At 33.6% G+C, this 17,466-nt stretch overlaps 1 protein-coding gene across 2 annotated transcripts in view; it reads left to right on the forward strand.

Annotated features, from left to right (window-relative positions):
- The window catches only part of LOC126811711 (intermembrane lipid transfer protein Vps13), a 29,614-nt gene that overhangs the window by 1,723 nt on the left and 10,425 nt on the right, over nt 1-17,466 (forward strand). Inside the window, exons 4-19 of one of the 2 annotated variants that reach the window (XM_050537571.2) lie at nt 375-489; nt 896-1,030; nt 1,646-1,732; nt 2,116-2,334; nt 2,780-2,863; nt 3,699-3,809; nt 4,488-4,640; nt 4,964-5,089; nt 5,760-5,893; nt 8,081-8,216; nt 8,558-8,663; nt 9,062-9,228; nt 10,761-10,808; nt 16,370-16,606; nt 16,801-16,935; nt 17,159-17,310. In XM_050537571.2, coding sequence (XP_050393528.1) covers nt 375-489; nt 896-1,030; nt 1,646-1,732; nt 2,116-2,334; nt 2,780-2,863; nt 3,699-3,809; nt 4,488-4,640; nt 4,964-5,089; nt 5,760-5,893; nt 8,081-8,216; nt 8,558-8,663; nt 9,062-9,228; nt 10,761-10,808; nt 16,370-16,606; nt 16,801-16,935; nt 17,159-17,310 — 2,145 coding nt within the window. Of the gene's footprint in view, nt 1-374; nt 490-895; nt 1,031-1,645; nt 1,733-2,115; nt 2,335-2,779; nt 2,864-3,698; nt 3,810-4,487; nt 4,641-4,963; nt 5,090-5,759; nt 5,894-8,080; nt 8,217-8,557; nt 8,664-9,061; nt 9,229-10,760; nt 10,809-15,712; nt 16,607-16,800; nt 16,936-17,158; nt 17,311-17,466 lie in introns of those variants that run through there. The other variant, XM_050537572.2, reaches the window with a different exon arrangement.

Genomic DNA, 17,466 nt, shown 5'->3' on the forward strand with positions numbered 1-17,466 from the left:
AATGACTATGTACAAAATTATCAATTCAATACACAAGCTACTATATTAACCATTTGGTATCCCGAAAATTACTAATAGATTTTCAGATTTAAATGTAGCTATCTAATGTCAGGCTATCAATATTTTTAACATCTGTGACAAATCAGTATTAATACTTTGATATATCGTATGCTACTGTTAACATTTTAGAAGAAATTAAACAATTGTCTGATTGACATCATTAGTCTTATGTTAGATCAACTGTTAGATCAACCAAAAGTCAGCTGTTAACCGGTTTCAGTTTTAGTTTTAGCTTCAACAAAATCAGTTATATCTCAACATAAGCTCTATCCGTGGACTGAAAATTTGAGACAATTTCTGAATTTTTTTTAAAGATATGAGCAAACATATAATTCCATCTGGTGGAAAGATTTAATCCAGGAAAAAGAAAAACATAAATATTTTATCTGTCAATCAGAAGATTCAGAAAAAAAGAATTTTAATATGAAGGTAAGAAAAATTCTGTCAAGTTGTTTACTTGGTTTCATTTGAGTTATCCTAGAAGTAAAGAGGTATTAACTTTCTGGTTAAAATGGCTGTTTGCACATCCCTATTCAACTTGATTGATGTTTTGATTATGTAGACTTTAAACATCATAAAATTAATTATATACAACAAATAGAGGTGTTACAACTTGCTAAACTGGCATTGTGTATATCATCTATTGATAGTAGTCACGTTGATGTATGCAAACGATAGTTATAAATAATATGTCCACTTAATCAACAAAACATTCCTGATACAAAAAAAAAGCATAAAATACTGTGTTTTTGGGGAAATTGGACTTCTAATAGGGTATGTTAAGAGTCCATTATGATTGATATTTTTATGTGAATGGTTAATATTTACTTGACAGGTTACTTGTGAAGAAGGGGATGCGTTAAAACCTGTGGTTAAAATACCAAGAAATGTACCGTATTATAATATCTGTCTATATCCTCCTGTTACTCTACATAATTATCTACCATATGATATCAACTTCTCACTAGAGGTATGTCTATATATCAACTTCTTACTAGAGGTATTTCTATATATCAACTTCTTACTAGAGGTATTTCTATATATCAACTTCTTACTAGAGGTATTTTTATATATCAACTTCTTACTAGAGGTATTTCTATATATCAACTTCTCACTAGAGGTATGTCTATATATCAACTTCTCACTAGAGGTATTTCTATATATCAACTTCTCACTAGAGGTATTTCTATATATCAACTTCTTAATAGAGGTATATGCAGGGCTGGATTAACCATGAAACAAAATAAGCATCTGCTTAGGACATCATGGGAAGGAGGGCACCACAGAATTTCTGCTTTTTTATATGATGAATTCAAAATATTTAATTGAAAAATTAAGTTTTTCATTGATTTTTGTCTTTTCTTTGTCTCAGTATAATGACGTGTATAAAACCTCAGAAAAACTTTAACCATATGCTTGACCGATTGTTTACATTTTGAATTGTTTACTATATGGGGCACCATATACCCTGTATAATGCATCACGTTTGATAAATTAGAATTAGATTCCCTGATGAGTGATGTTTTAATATAGAGAGCCAGTTAGTTAAGAGTTAGATGTTTTATAAAATGTTTTGTTATTATAGGGAGCCAGTATGAGTAGTTTAACACATGGAGACCAAACACCATTATATACAGTAGATCTTAACAAAACTTCTAAACTCTTTTTACATGTAAGTATCATTTGGCAAACCTTGTGGGAGCCATATGCTGAGTGGGGTGCTGCCTCACTAACCAAGGGGTCCTGGGCTGCCAGTATTGGTCTTGAAAGTTTCCAGCTTGTTTTCTCCTTTTGTTACTGGTAGAGGAGGGAGATCAGGCAAGAAAAGTGTCTAGTTGTTATTTTACAAATTTTTGCATTGAGGCAACAGAGGCTGTTGATCCAGGATGTTTTTATGTTCTCTTTCTCTTAATTTTGATAGCTCCTGTATGACAAAGTCTGCAAATCCAGTCCAGTTACCTAGATAATGTGAAGATGGAGCCATATATTTCTGGCAGTTATTCCAGACAGGGAGAAGATTTACAATTATTATTTTGTGTATTATGTTGTTTTCAGATCTCAGACTATCTGGGCTCGGAGTGGACAGGTAACCTTGACATTACTGGTGAAATGGAACAGTTCAAGGCCATCTCTATGGAGACAGATGTCGATGAAGAGACTGTGAATAAACATCTTAGTTTAAGTATTCACTCAGATTTGACTCATTCATTAGATGTATATATATATTGTCCGTACTGGATTATCAATAAAACAGAACTACCACTACATCTCAGAGTAAGTTATTGTAATGGTTGACATATGGAAGTTACTGCAACCAACTGTGGTCTGGTGCTCCACACAGAAATAAGCTGTTATTCAACTGGAAAACAGTAGACTTCTTTAGCACAAATAATTTCAAACTAACTGCAAGTAACTATGTGGTGGTCAAGGTTAAATAATTAGTAAATTCAACTGTTTATTTAGAGATGATAAATGAGGGCAACTAATTGAAAGGCTTGTTACGAATATGGTGCCATAATTATGGGCACCTAGTAGGATTTTTTTTTCTTAATGGCTGTTGTTAACAAAGTGGTATTAATTTCTGTCATTTATGTGATTGTGACATCGTTGTGACATGTTTGTTGTCAAGGATATTTTGATAACAATCAAATTGATCACCATTGCTATATTACTGCTTTGAAAGGATGCTTTTTGACCTTTTAAGATTTATATATTTCAGGGTTCTAATTCCGAAGTGGTTTTAGATATTGGACCTGTGCCTCATCCGATGCTATTCAGATTTAAAAAACATACGCGTAAGAAGGTAAAGAATCTACTCTTTTTTTATTTGTTTATTTATTCTTTTACTATCCAATTTTACTTATAATTTATATATGTATTTGTATCTATATTGACTGTTGTGTAAGAACTTCAATGATTACTAGGGGTTTGTTGTTAGTCGAATGGTTAGGGCACTGGACGGATCTCTAGAATATCCCAGGGTTCAAATCTTAGCATGGATGGAGAAGATTCATTGGATTTTCCATCAGGGGGTCGCATGTGCAGGATTGATAATGAAAGTAAGTCTAGTTACAGATTGGAACAAATTGTTGTGCTAGTTAAAGAATTCTTGGTTTTAGGAATTGTATATTGTGTTGATAAGATGTTAAACTTGATATTCCTATCCTATCAACTGTTATTGTAGATATTATATGCACTGAAAATAGGAACTGTCCATTCAAAATAAAGGTGGTTAGAGAAACAGGGTTATTGTTAATAAGGTCCACAGGCCTTTCCTTATATATCACTTTCATCACTAAAATTAATTTTACATAATATCATATTCAAAACAACCCTAGACTGATTATTTAAAATTAAAGTGCTTGTGCCTGAGCATTCGATGAACAGTAGATAACATATTGCTGTACTGGCAAAATACTCCTCCTTGGCATTGCACCACATAGATAGAAATAACATGTTAGTCTCAAAATAACTTAAGTATTGTGTGGACGAGACATCCATTTCTATCATATTCTATCTCACAGTTCTGTTCCGGACTCAAGATGTAGAAAATATTCTTTAAATTTTCTATGTGTACTAATATTATGATGTACCTTGTTGAATTTAAACATTTTTGGATTTCTGAATTTTGATTTTAGGCAAAACTAAGACTGTACGATTCACGTTGGTCCCAATCATTCTCCATGGATACAGTTGGTAGTTGTGGTGTTATTGTTTGTCATGATAAAGAACGAGGCAGAAAACACATGGTATGTTTACATGTTTTAAAACTTTTCTTTTTGCAGCAAGGTTATGCGATAATAAAAGATCTCCTTAAAAGCAGTCGCAGCGGATTATAAGAACTTATGATAAACCTTTTTCTGAAATACCACAGACCAGATATCTGTTCCAGTCTGTGCCTCATGGTTTTTCTCCGGGTCTTCCGGTTTCCTCCCAATGCTAAAGACCCCTATGTGCAAGGGAATTATTGAAAAAAAATTGAACCATATGTTAGTCCCGAAATGACCTAGTTTGTGTTGAGTGGAAGTTAAACTCTATTTCTCTCTATCTCTCTGTTCCAGTCTGTGCACCTATACTCTAGAATAAACTACCAATACCAAGCAAATTCTACATCATTTTTTAAATCCAATCTGAAAACATCCTTATTTAATCATGACTTGTAATATCTGGATGTGTAAGAATTCTCTGGAAATTAAGTGCTATATAAATAATGATATTTTACTAATCCAGAGCCATGTACAACAGACTTGAGAAATAATAGATTATTATCCTGTGTCAAATGAAGTTAAGGGAGGTATATTAAAATAGGTTCCATCCAACCTTCTCTCTGTCCGTAATGGGTCATTTGCTAATTAGAAATTTGGCTTAGTTTTTGGTATAGAAGGTTACAGGATGTTAATGACTGAATCTTCTTGTTTATATTTCAGTTTATGGTACAAAGTCAGATGTCACAGTTACAACTAACGAAGATAGTTACAATATTACCATTCTTTCTCGTAGTCAATTGTAGCAGTAGAAAATTACGTTTTATGGAGGAAAATGAAGCAGCTGATTTATGGTTTGACATTAACACGACTCAGGTACATTTGTAGGTTTTGAGTTGCATTGGGTGACCAAGTGGTCTAATGTATGAAGGAATGAGTGATCTAATACATAAGGGATGGGTGGCCGAGTGATTTAATCCATGAAGGTATGCAAGATCTAATGCATGTAGGGGTTGTGGCCGTGTGATCTAAAACGTGAAGGGATGGTGGCAGAGTGATCTAATGTTTAAAGGCATGAGTAGGCGAGTGACACTAACATATGGCTATTTAATTTGTTTTCTAGGGTCAAGGTGGAGAATATTGCCTGAACAGCATCATAATTCATTTCATGTTTAAATATGTGTTGTTGTTTTTTTCAGTACCTACCATTTTGGCCAGTAACTGATTCATATACAATGTTTGTTAAATATGAGAACAGTACAGTGACGTCACAGCATTTCCCAATTAAAAAACCTCATAATACCGTACTACGTATGGACCAGGGGGTGAGTCCTAAATACTCCTTGTATTTTGCAAACCTTAAAATTATTTCAGCCATAAATTTAAAGGGGCAGTCACAGATTCCACAGAACATCGTAAATAAAAGGGTGTTTAAGTAGATAAATCTAATGCCAACATGAGACGATACAGCCTATTTACCTTTCAGATAATGTGAAATGAAAACATTGAGCTATTCGGAAATGGTGGAGTCGCGAGAATCACTTACTTCTATAACTTTATCTAGATAAATATGTTTATCTAGAGATGTGCACGTGAGATGTGGCTAATAGTACACGTCAACTAAAAGTTTTGTCTTCAAAAGAGTACCATAGAACAGTATATATTTGTACAGGACTATGATTAAGTTTTGCAAGAATAAATTAGTTTTATTTATTAAAGTATATCTGTGATTTCACCTTTAAAGCACAGTCCTGTGTATTATGTGTATTGGAGTTTATAAATTTTGATAAAGAGAAATTTTTATGTGAAATAGATTGATTTGAAAAGTACTTATGACCCAGGGTGAATTGAATTCTGGGCTTATTTACTTTGGCTGAAATAGTTTTTCACTGGTCTGATTAAATATTCACTGGTTCAATTTTTGTCCACTCGGATCCATTTGAACTAATTTCATTTAAATTCTATGCTGAAAAAATAATTGTTTATATTTTTCAGTCGGCGATATGTGTAGAAGTTGTGGGAGGAACTGATTCACCGATATCGATTACATTCCGTGATTACGAGCGTGGTGATGCTCCAGTTTCTATTCATAATTTATGCGAAGACGTCTTTATTAAAGTTCATCAAAAGTATGTTTCTTTTATTATTTTAATGCTCTATTTAAACACACACAGTATAACAGAAGTGGTCAACCGTATACATCCACTACTATATGCACAATTTCAGATGTGTGATATAAGACTGTTGGGTGGTCGAGTGTATAAAACAACGGCTTTAGATCATAAGGTCTTTCATTGAGTCAAGTAGCATGGTTTCGATCAATAGGATTGAATTAAGAAAAGTATTAACAGAGATAGAAATATTATTTATCTTAATGAGATTTTGCCTGATGGATGATATTTGTCCCCCGCCTTTCGAAGAAAGCAGGGGACTATTAAAATGGGTTTGTCCGTCTGTCTGTCTGTCCGTCTGTCTGTCCGTCCGTCTGTCTGTCCGTCACACTTTTTGGGACACAATAATTCTCCTTCTTATTGACCTAGAATGTTCAAACTTGGTGTAGGTGTTTATTAGGTCAATGCCATGTGGGAGTTCGAAGATGAGCATTTTCTGCTTATGGGTAAGCAGGGATAAGCAATTTGATTGGTTGATGCTTTGGGACACGATAACTTTAGTTCTAATTAAGTGAGAGTGATGAAACTTGGTGTATAGTTTCATTACATCAATACCTTGACTAAGTTCGATAATGAGCATTTTCTGCTTAGGGTAAGCAGAGCGATAAGCAATTTGATTGGCCGAGACTTTGGAACACAATAACTCTCCTTCTAATTGAGCTAGAATGTTCAAACTTGGGGTAGGTGTTTATTAGAGGTCAATGCCTTGATGGAGTGTGAAGATGAGCATTTTCTGCTTAGAGTAAGTAGAGATAAGCAATTAGATTGGTTGATGCTTTGGAACACGATAACTTTAGTTCCAATTAAATGACAGTGATGAAACTTGGTCAAGACTTTGGAACATAACAACTCTGCTTCTAATTGAGGTAGTATGTTTAAACTTGATGTAGATGTACGTCTTGACTGAGTTCAATGATTAACATATCGAGCTAAAGCTAAGCAGAGATAAGCAATTTCCTTAGTCGATGCCTTGGGACAAGATAACTTTGATTCTATCTGATAGAGAGTGATGAAACTTAGTGTAAATTGATAATCAGTTTGATTGCTTGATACTTTTGAAAAAAAAAAATAGAGTGCGATTAATTTAACATACATTATGCAAGAGCTAAATCTGATTATTGCAAGTCTTTATTTGGGCTTCAGATGTCATAGAAATTATAAATTAGATCTTTATTTACGCAACAAGAACAAAATCAACTCTGTAGACCCACGGATGGCTTGGATTCGACTGGATTTAAACAGGATTTCGTTGATTGATTAAATTTTTAAATGGCGTTGTAAGCGGAAATTAACCATAACGTTGACATCATACTCCCGGAAATAATTTTAGATTGAGGCTAAATGATAGATTGTACGAAGCGAGGCCGCTGTTGAGCGAGTCCGCATGTCGGTCAATTTGATTGAAAGTTCAATAGATACGGCCTTGATATTATGTTTAGTTGTGGTTAAAATGAGAGTTTGGATGTCACTTGCGTTTACAGAAAAATTATAGAAATTGATAAACATCGCAGCTAACATCACCCCAGTTTAATTGCAGCTCCATTGGATCACTGTTTGGGAGTTACGTAGACCTACCAGTTACAGTACAAGAGTGCACGCAGGCTAACAAGAAGTCGGCTATAATTATGCCTCATTGATTTGGTCCATTCCTTTCAAACTTTCGCTTCTTATCTATATATTAAAAGTCTTATTTTTAATTTGTAGTAAAAATAAATGTGATAGGAATTGAATTGCAACCCCGTCTCAAACCACAACCATTGAAAACGTTACTTAATAATCGAGATTATGTAGGTGGAGTTAATGCCTGTCAATCACACGATCGTCCATTCTCGGAGATGGTGAAGAGAGATTTGACTCCTATTTCTAGTCAAAAATTACAATAGTGATAACTTTGTTCAGAATAAAGTAATTTGACTGAAATTTTCAATATATTCTTCTTTCATCATCTATTTTTGAACTGTTATAGCAAGAATGGCCAACTCTCTATTAAAATCTCCCATAATGTATCTTTAATATGTGTCATCTATTTATTTGAGGATTTCGGCGGGGGACATCAGCCTCACTGTTGGCTTGTTGAAGTTAGTTAATTTTTTATATTTGATTATTATTGTGAGATTCATTAATTTAAACTTGTTTTAATCCTAGAAATCAAAGTCAGGTGACATTATTATCAGCCAATCAAAGTGTGTTATATACATGGGATGAACCAGTGGCAGAAAGAACATTGATGTGGAATGTTTATGGAAGAAAGAGACCCAGTTATCCAGCCTTTATTAATAGAGTATGTCATAATTCACAGTGATTTTTCTAAGGGTGATGCAAGATAGTTATTTGACAACCCCATCAAGTATTACTTTCATCAATTTTAAACATTCCCCCACAATCAATTCAATTATATTTTAATGAAGTTATGAAATGTAATTTAAAGGTATGTAAATCATATTATCTTAGCAATCAAGACTTAGTTTTAAGGAGCCATAGTGTTTCAGTGCGGATTAATAATGTTATTTTGAATATGCGAGAAAAAAAAAAAAAAAAGATCAATGAGTTACAGACCATTTGCTGTGATTGTTCGGAGAACTATCTAAAATCTGTCATTATATGTGTTTGGGTTTTTTGTAGGATGGTTTTGGTGAAGTTAGGCTTGAGGTACAATCAATGAAGAAATCTGGTTCTGTAGATATACCTGATTCTGGTAGGGAGAATACAATGGAAAGCAGTCCAGAAGGTGATAACTGTCATATTCTTACAACCACTGCTTTATCATCGTATCAGTTTAATAACATTTATTTTTTAAAAATTTGTCCATTTAAAACAGAGTGAAAGAATGGGTACACTCTCACATATGTCTTGCATAAAAAATATTTTTACTTGTTTTTCGCTTACAAATGTGTTTTTTGCTTACAAATGTGTTTTTCGCTTACAAATGTATTTCTCTTATTTGGATATATTTTTTAAAGATGCATTATGTAAGATTTAGATTATGAAGCTAGGATCACAACTGTCAAAGAAATATTTGTTTGGTATTTTTACAATATTTCTGTTGTTGAAAATGTAGATATTCTGTGCTAAATTTATTTAAAATTGCTTAAAACTAAAATCAGATGGTTTGGTTTATTTTTATAGATGAAAGTGACGAAACAGATGGCCTGTTTGGTCGAAAGATGGAGAAATCATTAGCTGGGCGAACTCGAACAGATAAAATGGTCATATACTGGGTTTCATATCTAGAGGGTCAACAAAGAATTTTATTATTTCTTCAAGATGAAAGAATAGCCAAAGCTGTTAGAAAGGTTGGTATAATTAACAATCTAATCTGATCAGTTCTGCTTCAGAAAAAAACTGATTCTAGGTTAAGCCTTTAGCTCTTGGACTGTCTAAAATTGACTCTCTGATTTTCTTCCAGGAACTACGGTAGTCAATATTTTCATGTACCAACTGCTAAAGGATTAATACACTTTATTGCTACACTTCTAGAAGAACAGTTACTAATTTGAGTGACATGCTTTAAAACATATGAGTGAATATGCACTGGAACGTCACTCATATGAATTAGTAAAAATCAGTAATTGTTCTTCCATAAGTTAAGTGTGTGTTATTATGTGTGGCTTATGTTCACTTACTAAATGCCTCGAAATGGTCTAAAGGATTGTATTCTAGGCAATCTGATTAAAACACAGACCTTATTTCGTTTCGTTTTTTATAGCTCAAACTTTCGTTTTACTTGTCTTTACTACACTAGGATCTGGAAGAGTTGTTATATATTCTGGATGATGTGAGGGATTAGCCAATGAAACTGCCTGTTAAGGCAAGTTTTTGGCATGAACCACTAGAAATGTCAACGTTGATTGATTAATCAATGTCTGGTATCATAAGGTCAAAAGTCGCTCATATGACACCTTTCGCGAGCTTCATGTAGTGTAGACGATCAAAAGTATAAAAAAACGAAACGAAATATTGATTGGTATTTGGATCAGATTGGTATTCTAGGCTGTTTTGAATTAAAATTTCTAGAACTCTTATTTTCCTTACATGTATTTATATTTATTGAGTAAAGTTAAGCACCCTTTTTTAATGCTTTGCTTTAACAAGGAATGTTTTTAGGGTGTATAAGCATAAATGTCAATTTTTAATATCCTCTATTCAAGGCATCTATCAAATTGAGGGCTCATATGTTTGCATGTCAATAAGCAGTATTTAGTCCTGTATATAATCTTGTTAAGTTAGGATTATCCATACTTTTACTGGAGTTATTAGTCCTTTAATAACTTAGTTGAGATGAGTGGACATAAAGCCCAAATGGTGCCTTTAAACCAAAACATTTGAAGGATGTGACCTTTTCACTGGTTATGGATTAGAATCTTGGTACAACATTTAGCTATAGCCATTAAAAAAGGCTGCAGTCTTAAAACCTTTGAGTTTTCAGGAATAAGACCCTAGATAGTTGTCTTCATATCACATGTCTTTCAACCCCTGCAGAGACACATTCCAAATATAATTTTAACAGAGAACTTTGCTGCATTTGGTCCAACAATTTGAAGAATCTGTAGCAAAGATCTCTATGTTAAATTTAATTTTGGAATGTGTTCAACCAGTATTTCAAATTGGTGGACATCAACATTGTCCTTTAATAAATTCACATTTAAATGTGAACTTTTAATTGACATCCGATTCAGATGTGATAAATACAGATGTAGATCTGATTATAATTGGTGGTAGGTGTTCTAGATAGTAAGCATAACAATCTTCTACTGCATGAAAACTATTTAGATTGGATGGGAATTCAAAATGCTGCTTGAATTAAATGAGTATCCTCTATCTCTAGGCAAATGTCCAGAGCATTGACCTTCATTGTAGGAAAGGGATCATACAGGTAACCTTTCACCTTTAATTTTTGATCCTGTCCTATTTGGCATTTCATATATATAATTTGCATTCTTTTTTGCTGTATTAAGGAATAATTCAGAAAATCTTTCACTTTATGTAAATTATTGTAACAGAAAACCTAAATTTAGCTTTAATCGAAATTCACAAATTTAATATAAATACTATCGTTCACTTAGGGCAATATGTGCCTTGATTACTTTAGTTAATTATATGTTTTATTGAAATGAGTATCTATTCAGAATTTCAGATTAGCAAGATATTTCTTTTTCTCCAAAAATATTACAATTTCTGCCTATATTAATTTTGTATATATTTTACACATAAAAACTATTAATTTACAGTCACCGGTAACTGTATTTATCATGTTTTAAAGTTAAATTCTTTGAAATTTTACTATTATGGCATGCAGGTTGACTGATATTTAAGCACTCCATCCACTTGCATCAGAAGCAAATTGAAAAAAAAATCTTCTAGATAATTTATGAATGGCAAAAATACATTATAAGCTTTTAGATAATTACTAAAATGTCAAAAATATTTAATTTTTAAAAATATTTATATAAGCAATCATATAGAATTAAAATTGAGAAAATTTCAAGTTTCAAGTTATCTATAGTACCCTGAATTACAAAAAAATGAGTGAAATATTTCTGAAATTTCTTATTTGAGTTTATTATGTTGAATTTGAATTTTTATATTTTTATGTTGCATAGTTTAATTGGATTTGAAATTTAATAGTTTGTAAAAAATAAAATGTACTTTAATAATAATACTAATAATATAGACCTTTCATTTGTAGTTAAATACACTAGGGGGCCCGCTCTATTTACTGTATCACCTTAACAAGTCAGCATTGTCACATTAACGCTTGGTAGATTTGTAATAACTATCCATATATTATTAGGATATGTGGCATCTATGACTAGTCTCTGCATGTTGTCGGCTGACATCGAGGAGATTAAAATGTCTGACAATGGAGAAATCATGGGGTAATTACATGGATTAAGTTTTTAATGAATCTTATTGGATTGATAAATAGTCCAACAAAGGAGAAACAGCGACTTCTTTTGCAGATTGCATTGATGAATAGTCCGACAAAGGATTAAGTCAATCAATTAAGGCAGATTATGTATAGACTGTATAACACGATACATATGTTGATCACTTAATTACCTAATCAATCCAGCCTTTTATCAACAATAATCGATTGTTGAATAGTCCGAATGGTCTAACTTGTACTCTTTAGGTCGGTCTTTGAGTTACGTAGTCCAGCTTGAATAATAAATCCAGACTTCTCAAAATCCGAAGACAAGTGCCAAGTTTTCCCAATAATTTTATTAGATAACTTTGACATTTGCTTTATGTATAAAACATTTATAAGAAGTGGTCACCAGGGTTAAGTCTTTGTCATTCATCGAGTCTGTGTGTTAGGGAAAAAATTCTTAAATAAAATAAGCTTAATCATGTTCTTGTTCTAAGGGAAGCTGTACATATTGACATTATTGTTTAAACTATTCTGGTTAAGTCAATAGAGCGGGTCCTACCTTAATATACATATTGATGAATCTGGATACTTATTATGAAAGACTATGTGATTATTCATCCAAGCCTTGAAAGACATATTTGTCCCCCGCCTTTCGAAGAAAGCAGGGGACTATTAAAATGGGTTCGTCCGTCTGTCTGTCCGTCTGTCTGTCTGTCCGTCTGTCTGTCCGTCACACTTTTTGGGACACAATAACTCTCTTCCTAATTGAGCTAGAATGTTCAAACTTGGTGTATGTGTTTATTAGGTCAATGCCTTGATGGAGTTCGAAGATGAGCATTTTCTGCTTAGGGTAAGCAGAGATAAGCAATTTGATTGGTTGATGCTTTGGGACACGATAACTCTCTTCCTAATTGGGCTAGAATGTTCAAACTTGGTGTATGTGTTGATTAGGTCAATGCCTTGATGGAGTTCGAAGATGAGCATTTTCCGCTTAGGGTAAGCAGAGATAAGCAATTTGATTGGTTGATGCTTTGGGACACGATAACTTTTAATTGAGCTAGAATGTTCAAACTTGGTGTATGTGTTTATTAGGCCAATGCCTTGATGGAGTTCGAAGATGAGCATTTTCCGCTTAGGGTAAGCAGAGATAAGCAATTTGATTGGTTGATACTTTGGGGCACGATAACTCTCTTCCTAATTGAGCTAGAATGTTCAAACTTGGTGTATGTGTTGATTAGGTCAATGCCTTGATGGAGTTGGAAGATGAGCATTTTCCGCTTAGGGTAAGCAGAGATAAGCAATTTGATTAGATGAGCATTTTCCGCTTAGGGTAAGCAGAGATAAGCAATTTGATTGGTTGATACTATGGGGCACGATAACTCTCTTCCTAATTGAGCTAGAATGTTCAAACTTGGTGTATGTGTTGATTAGGTCAATGCCTTGTTGGTTGATGCTTTAGGACAAGATAACTTTGATAGAGAGTGATGAAACTTAAGTGTATAGTTGATAATCAGTTTGATTGCTTGATACTTTAAAAAAAATAAATGTGCGATAAATTAATGTGTCATCTATTTATTTTGGTATTTTGGCGGGGGACATCAGCCTCACTGTTGGCTTGTTTCAGTTTATATTTTCTTCCCCATGTGATAATCATGGTTATTGTAAATAAAAATATCTTTTGCGTACCTAGATTATCAAGTTGATAATCTATTATTTAAATGTTGTATTTATGTTTTTTTCTTCACTTTTATTATTGTCCCCCACTTTTCGAAGACTATTAAAATGGGTCAGTCCAACTGTCCGTCTGTCTGTCCGTCACACTCTTTGGGACACTGTCTGTCCAACTGTCTGTCTGTTTGTCACACTCTTTGGGACACATTAACTTCTAACTGAGATAGAATGTTCAAACTTGGTGTAGGTGAATGCCTTGATGGAGATGCTGAGCATTTTCTGCTTAGGCAAAGTAGATACTTCAATCTGATTGGTCGAGACTTTGGAACACAGTAACTCTCCTTCTAATTGAGGTAGAATGTTCAAAATTTGTGTAGGTATCTATCAGGAGAATGCCTTGACAGAGTTCGATCATGCACATTTTCCACAAAGGCTAAGCAGAGATAAGCAATTTGATTGGTTGAGACTTTGGAACACAATAACTTTGGTTCTAATTGGGCGAGAGCGATATACATTGACTAAGTTGGATGATGAGAATTTTCTGCTTAGACTAAGTAGCGATAAGTGATTTGATTGGTCAAGACTTCGGAACATAACAACACTGTTTTTAATTGAGGTATAGATATTCATTAGGTGAATGTCTTGATTGAGTTCAGTGATTAATATTTCCCATTAAAGCTAAGCAGAGCTAAGCAATATTTATTGGTCAATGCTTTGGGACAAGATAACTTTAATTCTAACTGATGGAGAGTGATGAAACTTAGTGTATAGTTTCACTACCACTTTCTTCAAAACCTGACTAAGTTTGAGCGTGAACATTTTTTGCTTAGACTAAGCATAGATAATCAGTTGGTTACTCAATACTTTTGAAAAAGATAAATGTGCAATTAATTAATGTGTCATCTTTTTATTTTGGGTGGCTTGTATTCAATAGCTCCAGCTCCCACTTCTAAAGTTATACATGTATATGATATAGCAGCTTTACACATTCAGTAGCTTCCACTTTTTATATAAAACAGCAGCTTTATACATTCAATAACTTGCACCTTTTGGTAAGGTTTTTGTCGTTTACTCTCGTCACTCGAGTCGACTCCATTGCCGAGTTTACCCGGGTGAAACATCCCGAACGGTCCGAGTAGTCACATGACATCAAAACAGTTACGACGTCAGTATGTGATCGAGAGACAGGCTTTTTTGCGTATAGGACGCCATTTTGTCACGTGACAAACCCTTTTACTCTCCGCTCAACGGGGAGTAAATGGGTTAGTCACGTGATGCGACTCGAGTCAGTCATGTGACCAACTCGATTCAAAACGCGAACGGTCTGGTGTCGACTCGAGTGACTCGGGTGAACAACGAAAACCTTACCTTTATGTAAGACATAACATATAGCAGTTAATATTTACAGCTACACTTGAGACTTTTTGCTTGAACACACTATAGTTCATCAGTATCCTCACGCTGCTAAAGAGCTCTGTGTTAAAGTTAATTATTGAAATAGCCTTGTTTGTGTTGAGTTAGACCACAGTTCTCTCTCAGCTGAGCAAATCACTTTCAGCCTGTAAGTGACATATACATGTAAACTGTTTTGAGAGACAAGTATAGTTGACTTGATAATCTGTAGTCATTAAGATATACTGTGTCAGTAGGAATTTGTACCATTGGAAGAGATAAAGCTGACATCATGGAAAGACTTTCCTGTAATGAGATTATGATTGAAATTATGTTGGTCTTTAAACTTTCAAAATTCGATGGAACTTATATATACACCATATTTCCACTTCTCATTCTCGTTGCTGGCGATATGTACCATAATATTTACAATTTTGTATGAATGTTTTTATATCCAAAACACCATCTGCTTCTTTTCCTTGCCAAAATCTCAGACAGACAATTTGTTATATTATCTGCTTTTTCCCCTGCACATGTTTTTATAGAAATTGTCAGAGAGGACAAGGGGAGGAAAAGTTTTAATGAAATATATATATATATACCGGTATATATTAAAATAATTGATCATAATTTTTATGTTTTTTAAATGAGAGTTCTATTCATTTGAGTAATTTTTGCATGGCTTCTTTCCTTTTTGTAATTTTGAAACATCTCCTGGGGCCCTATTCATGAAAATTTGTAAGTTAAACCAAAATGTTTGAAGAATACTAACATTGCCTGGGCACTAAAAGCATAGCATAAATCTAGCCAGTGAAAAAGCAGCATTCTTAAACTATTTTAGTTTCACTTTGCTTGAATAAGACCTTAGAAATGTATAAAATTCTAAGTAATCTGCAAATTTATTTCGATAATATTGCCAAAATCGACTGCCTTCAATAGCCCAGTCGGAGCAGAACAGTAGGACATTAAACCCCATTTCATTTCTCAAAATCGAATAAGTAAAGAACTAGTCGATATTGGATCCTTGTAAGCTGCAGGTATTTTTGTGAAAGACCAGTATTTTTTATTAACAACCTGATGTAACAGACATCCACTTAGTTTGAGGTATTCACAGAATTAACAAAATTGGAAAAGAGTCTTTTATCAGGCTAGTTCGGGAGGTTGGAAATCCCCACACACTTATTAGTTATACATCTAAGTAGTTAGTTCTAGGGGTAGGTAATCCTTACCCTAATCCACATGCTAATTTATTAGTAAAGAAAAATGTCTATTTGTTCAGATTGTATGGAAAACCGAGGTCCACCTGTGTACTAGGTGATTTGCACATAAAAGAAACTTGACAGTTGGAATTTAATGATAAAGAGTAGGAGGAAACAACACTGTCGGGGCAAAATTCCCCATTAGCCCAGTTGGTGCAGGAAAATAGTACAGCCAGGGTAGTCATATATATATATATGTAAAAATACAAAAATCTATGAACAATTTATTTCTTTAAACAGATGAATGAAGGTGAACAAACATCCATGGTTTTATTTGCTTCATTCGATGGACTGCTGGTATCTATAATTAATGGTAATTATGACGAGGTGGCATTATTAGGCATATGTTCGAGTCCCGCAATGTGGGAAGTTGAGGTTAACGGTCGATGGAAGATGTTGAGTATCGAATTAGCGACATGGTTGGAGGACCAGTGGAAAAATCAACAGGTTATGGCAAGTTTGCAAGATCAAATAGAGGTAAAAAATACCACTTCAGTCATGGTTAAATGAATTGTTCTGCTTAAATTTTGTCAGTTCTGAATACCTAGCAATAAAATCCATCAACACAGAAATTTACTAATCTGTCATTTTAAATGAAACATCATAAAAAAATTAATGTGTAAATTGAAACAGTTAATTTAGCAGTATTTTAAATCTTGCTCATATTTTAGGCTGATTTAGTCAAGATGCAGATGTCAAAACCATTTATGGGATCATTAAGACGAACATATAATCCTGGTGTATGGTTACAGTATCGACAATCAGAACATCATCAAGCTGTACACGCTAAAATACAAAGATTACAGGTACATTAATGTAGTTCAAGCAACCATTCATCACATATCCTTAGACTGACGGGGAGGGGGGGGGCCCATTTCTCTCTCTCTCCCCCTAGACTTACCATTTGTACAAAAATGGATTAAAAACATTTTCATTGCCATATCTGCTACATGAACATGACACGTATATTTGATTTTAAAAATATAATTTCAGATAGATAATGAGTTGATTTTTAAAATATGATTTCAGATAGATAATCAGTTATCTGATGCATATTTTCCTACTGTTCTTTATCCATCACCTTTACCACCATATATCATGAAAAAAACAGGTCCTAAACCTTTTATAGAAGTTGGTATAATGAGACGATCAGTACCTGAAAAACAAGTGGATACAATCAGGTGTGTTTCTTATCATTTCCTAGATAATTAGAAGTTAGTTACAAATATCACAGTATTGAAAATGAAATGAAACTCAGGAACTGTTGGATGACAAAAACCCCCAGTTAGATTCAGTGAAATGATATGGGGTTGAAAGTCCTATCATACAGTCTGCAC

This window comes from Patella vulgata, chromosome 2, assembly GCF_932274485.2.
Source record: "Patella vulgata chromosome 2, xgPatVulg1.2, whole genome shotgun sequence".
Taxonomy (NCBI): domain Eukaryota; kingdom Metazoa; phylum Mollusca; class Gastropoda; family Patellidae; genus Patella; species Patella vulgata.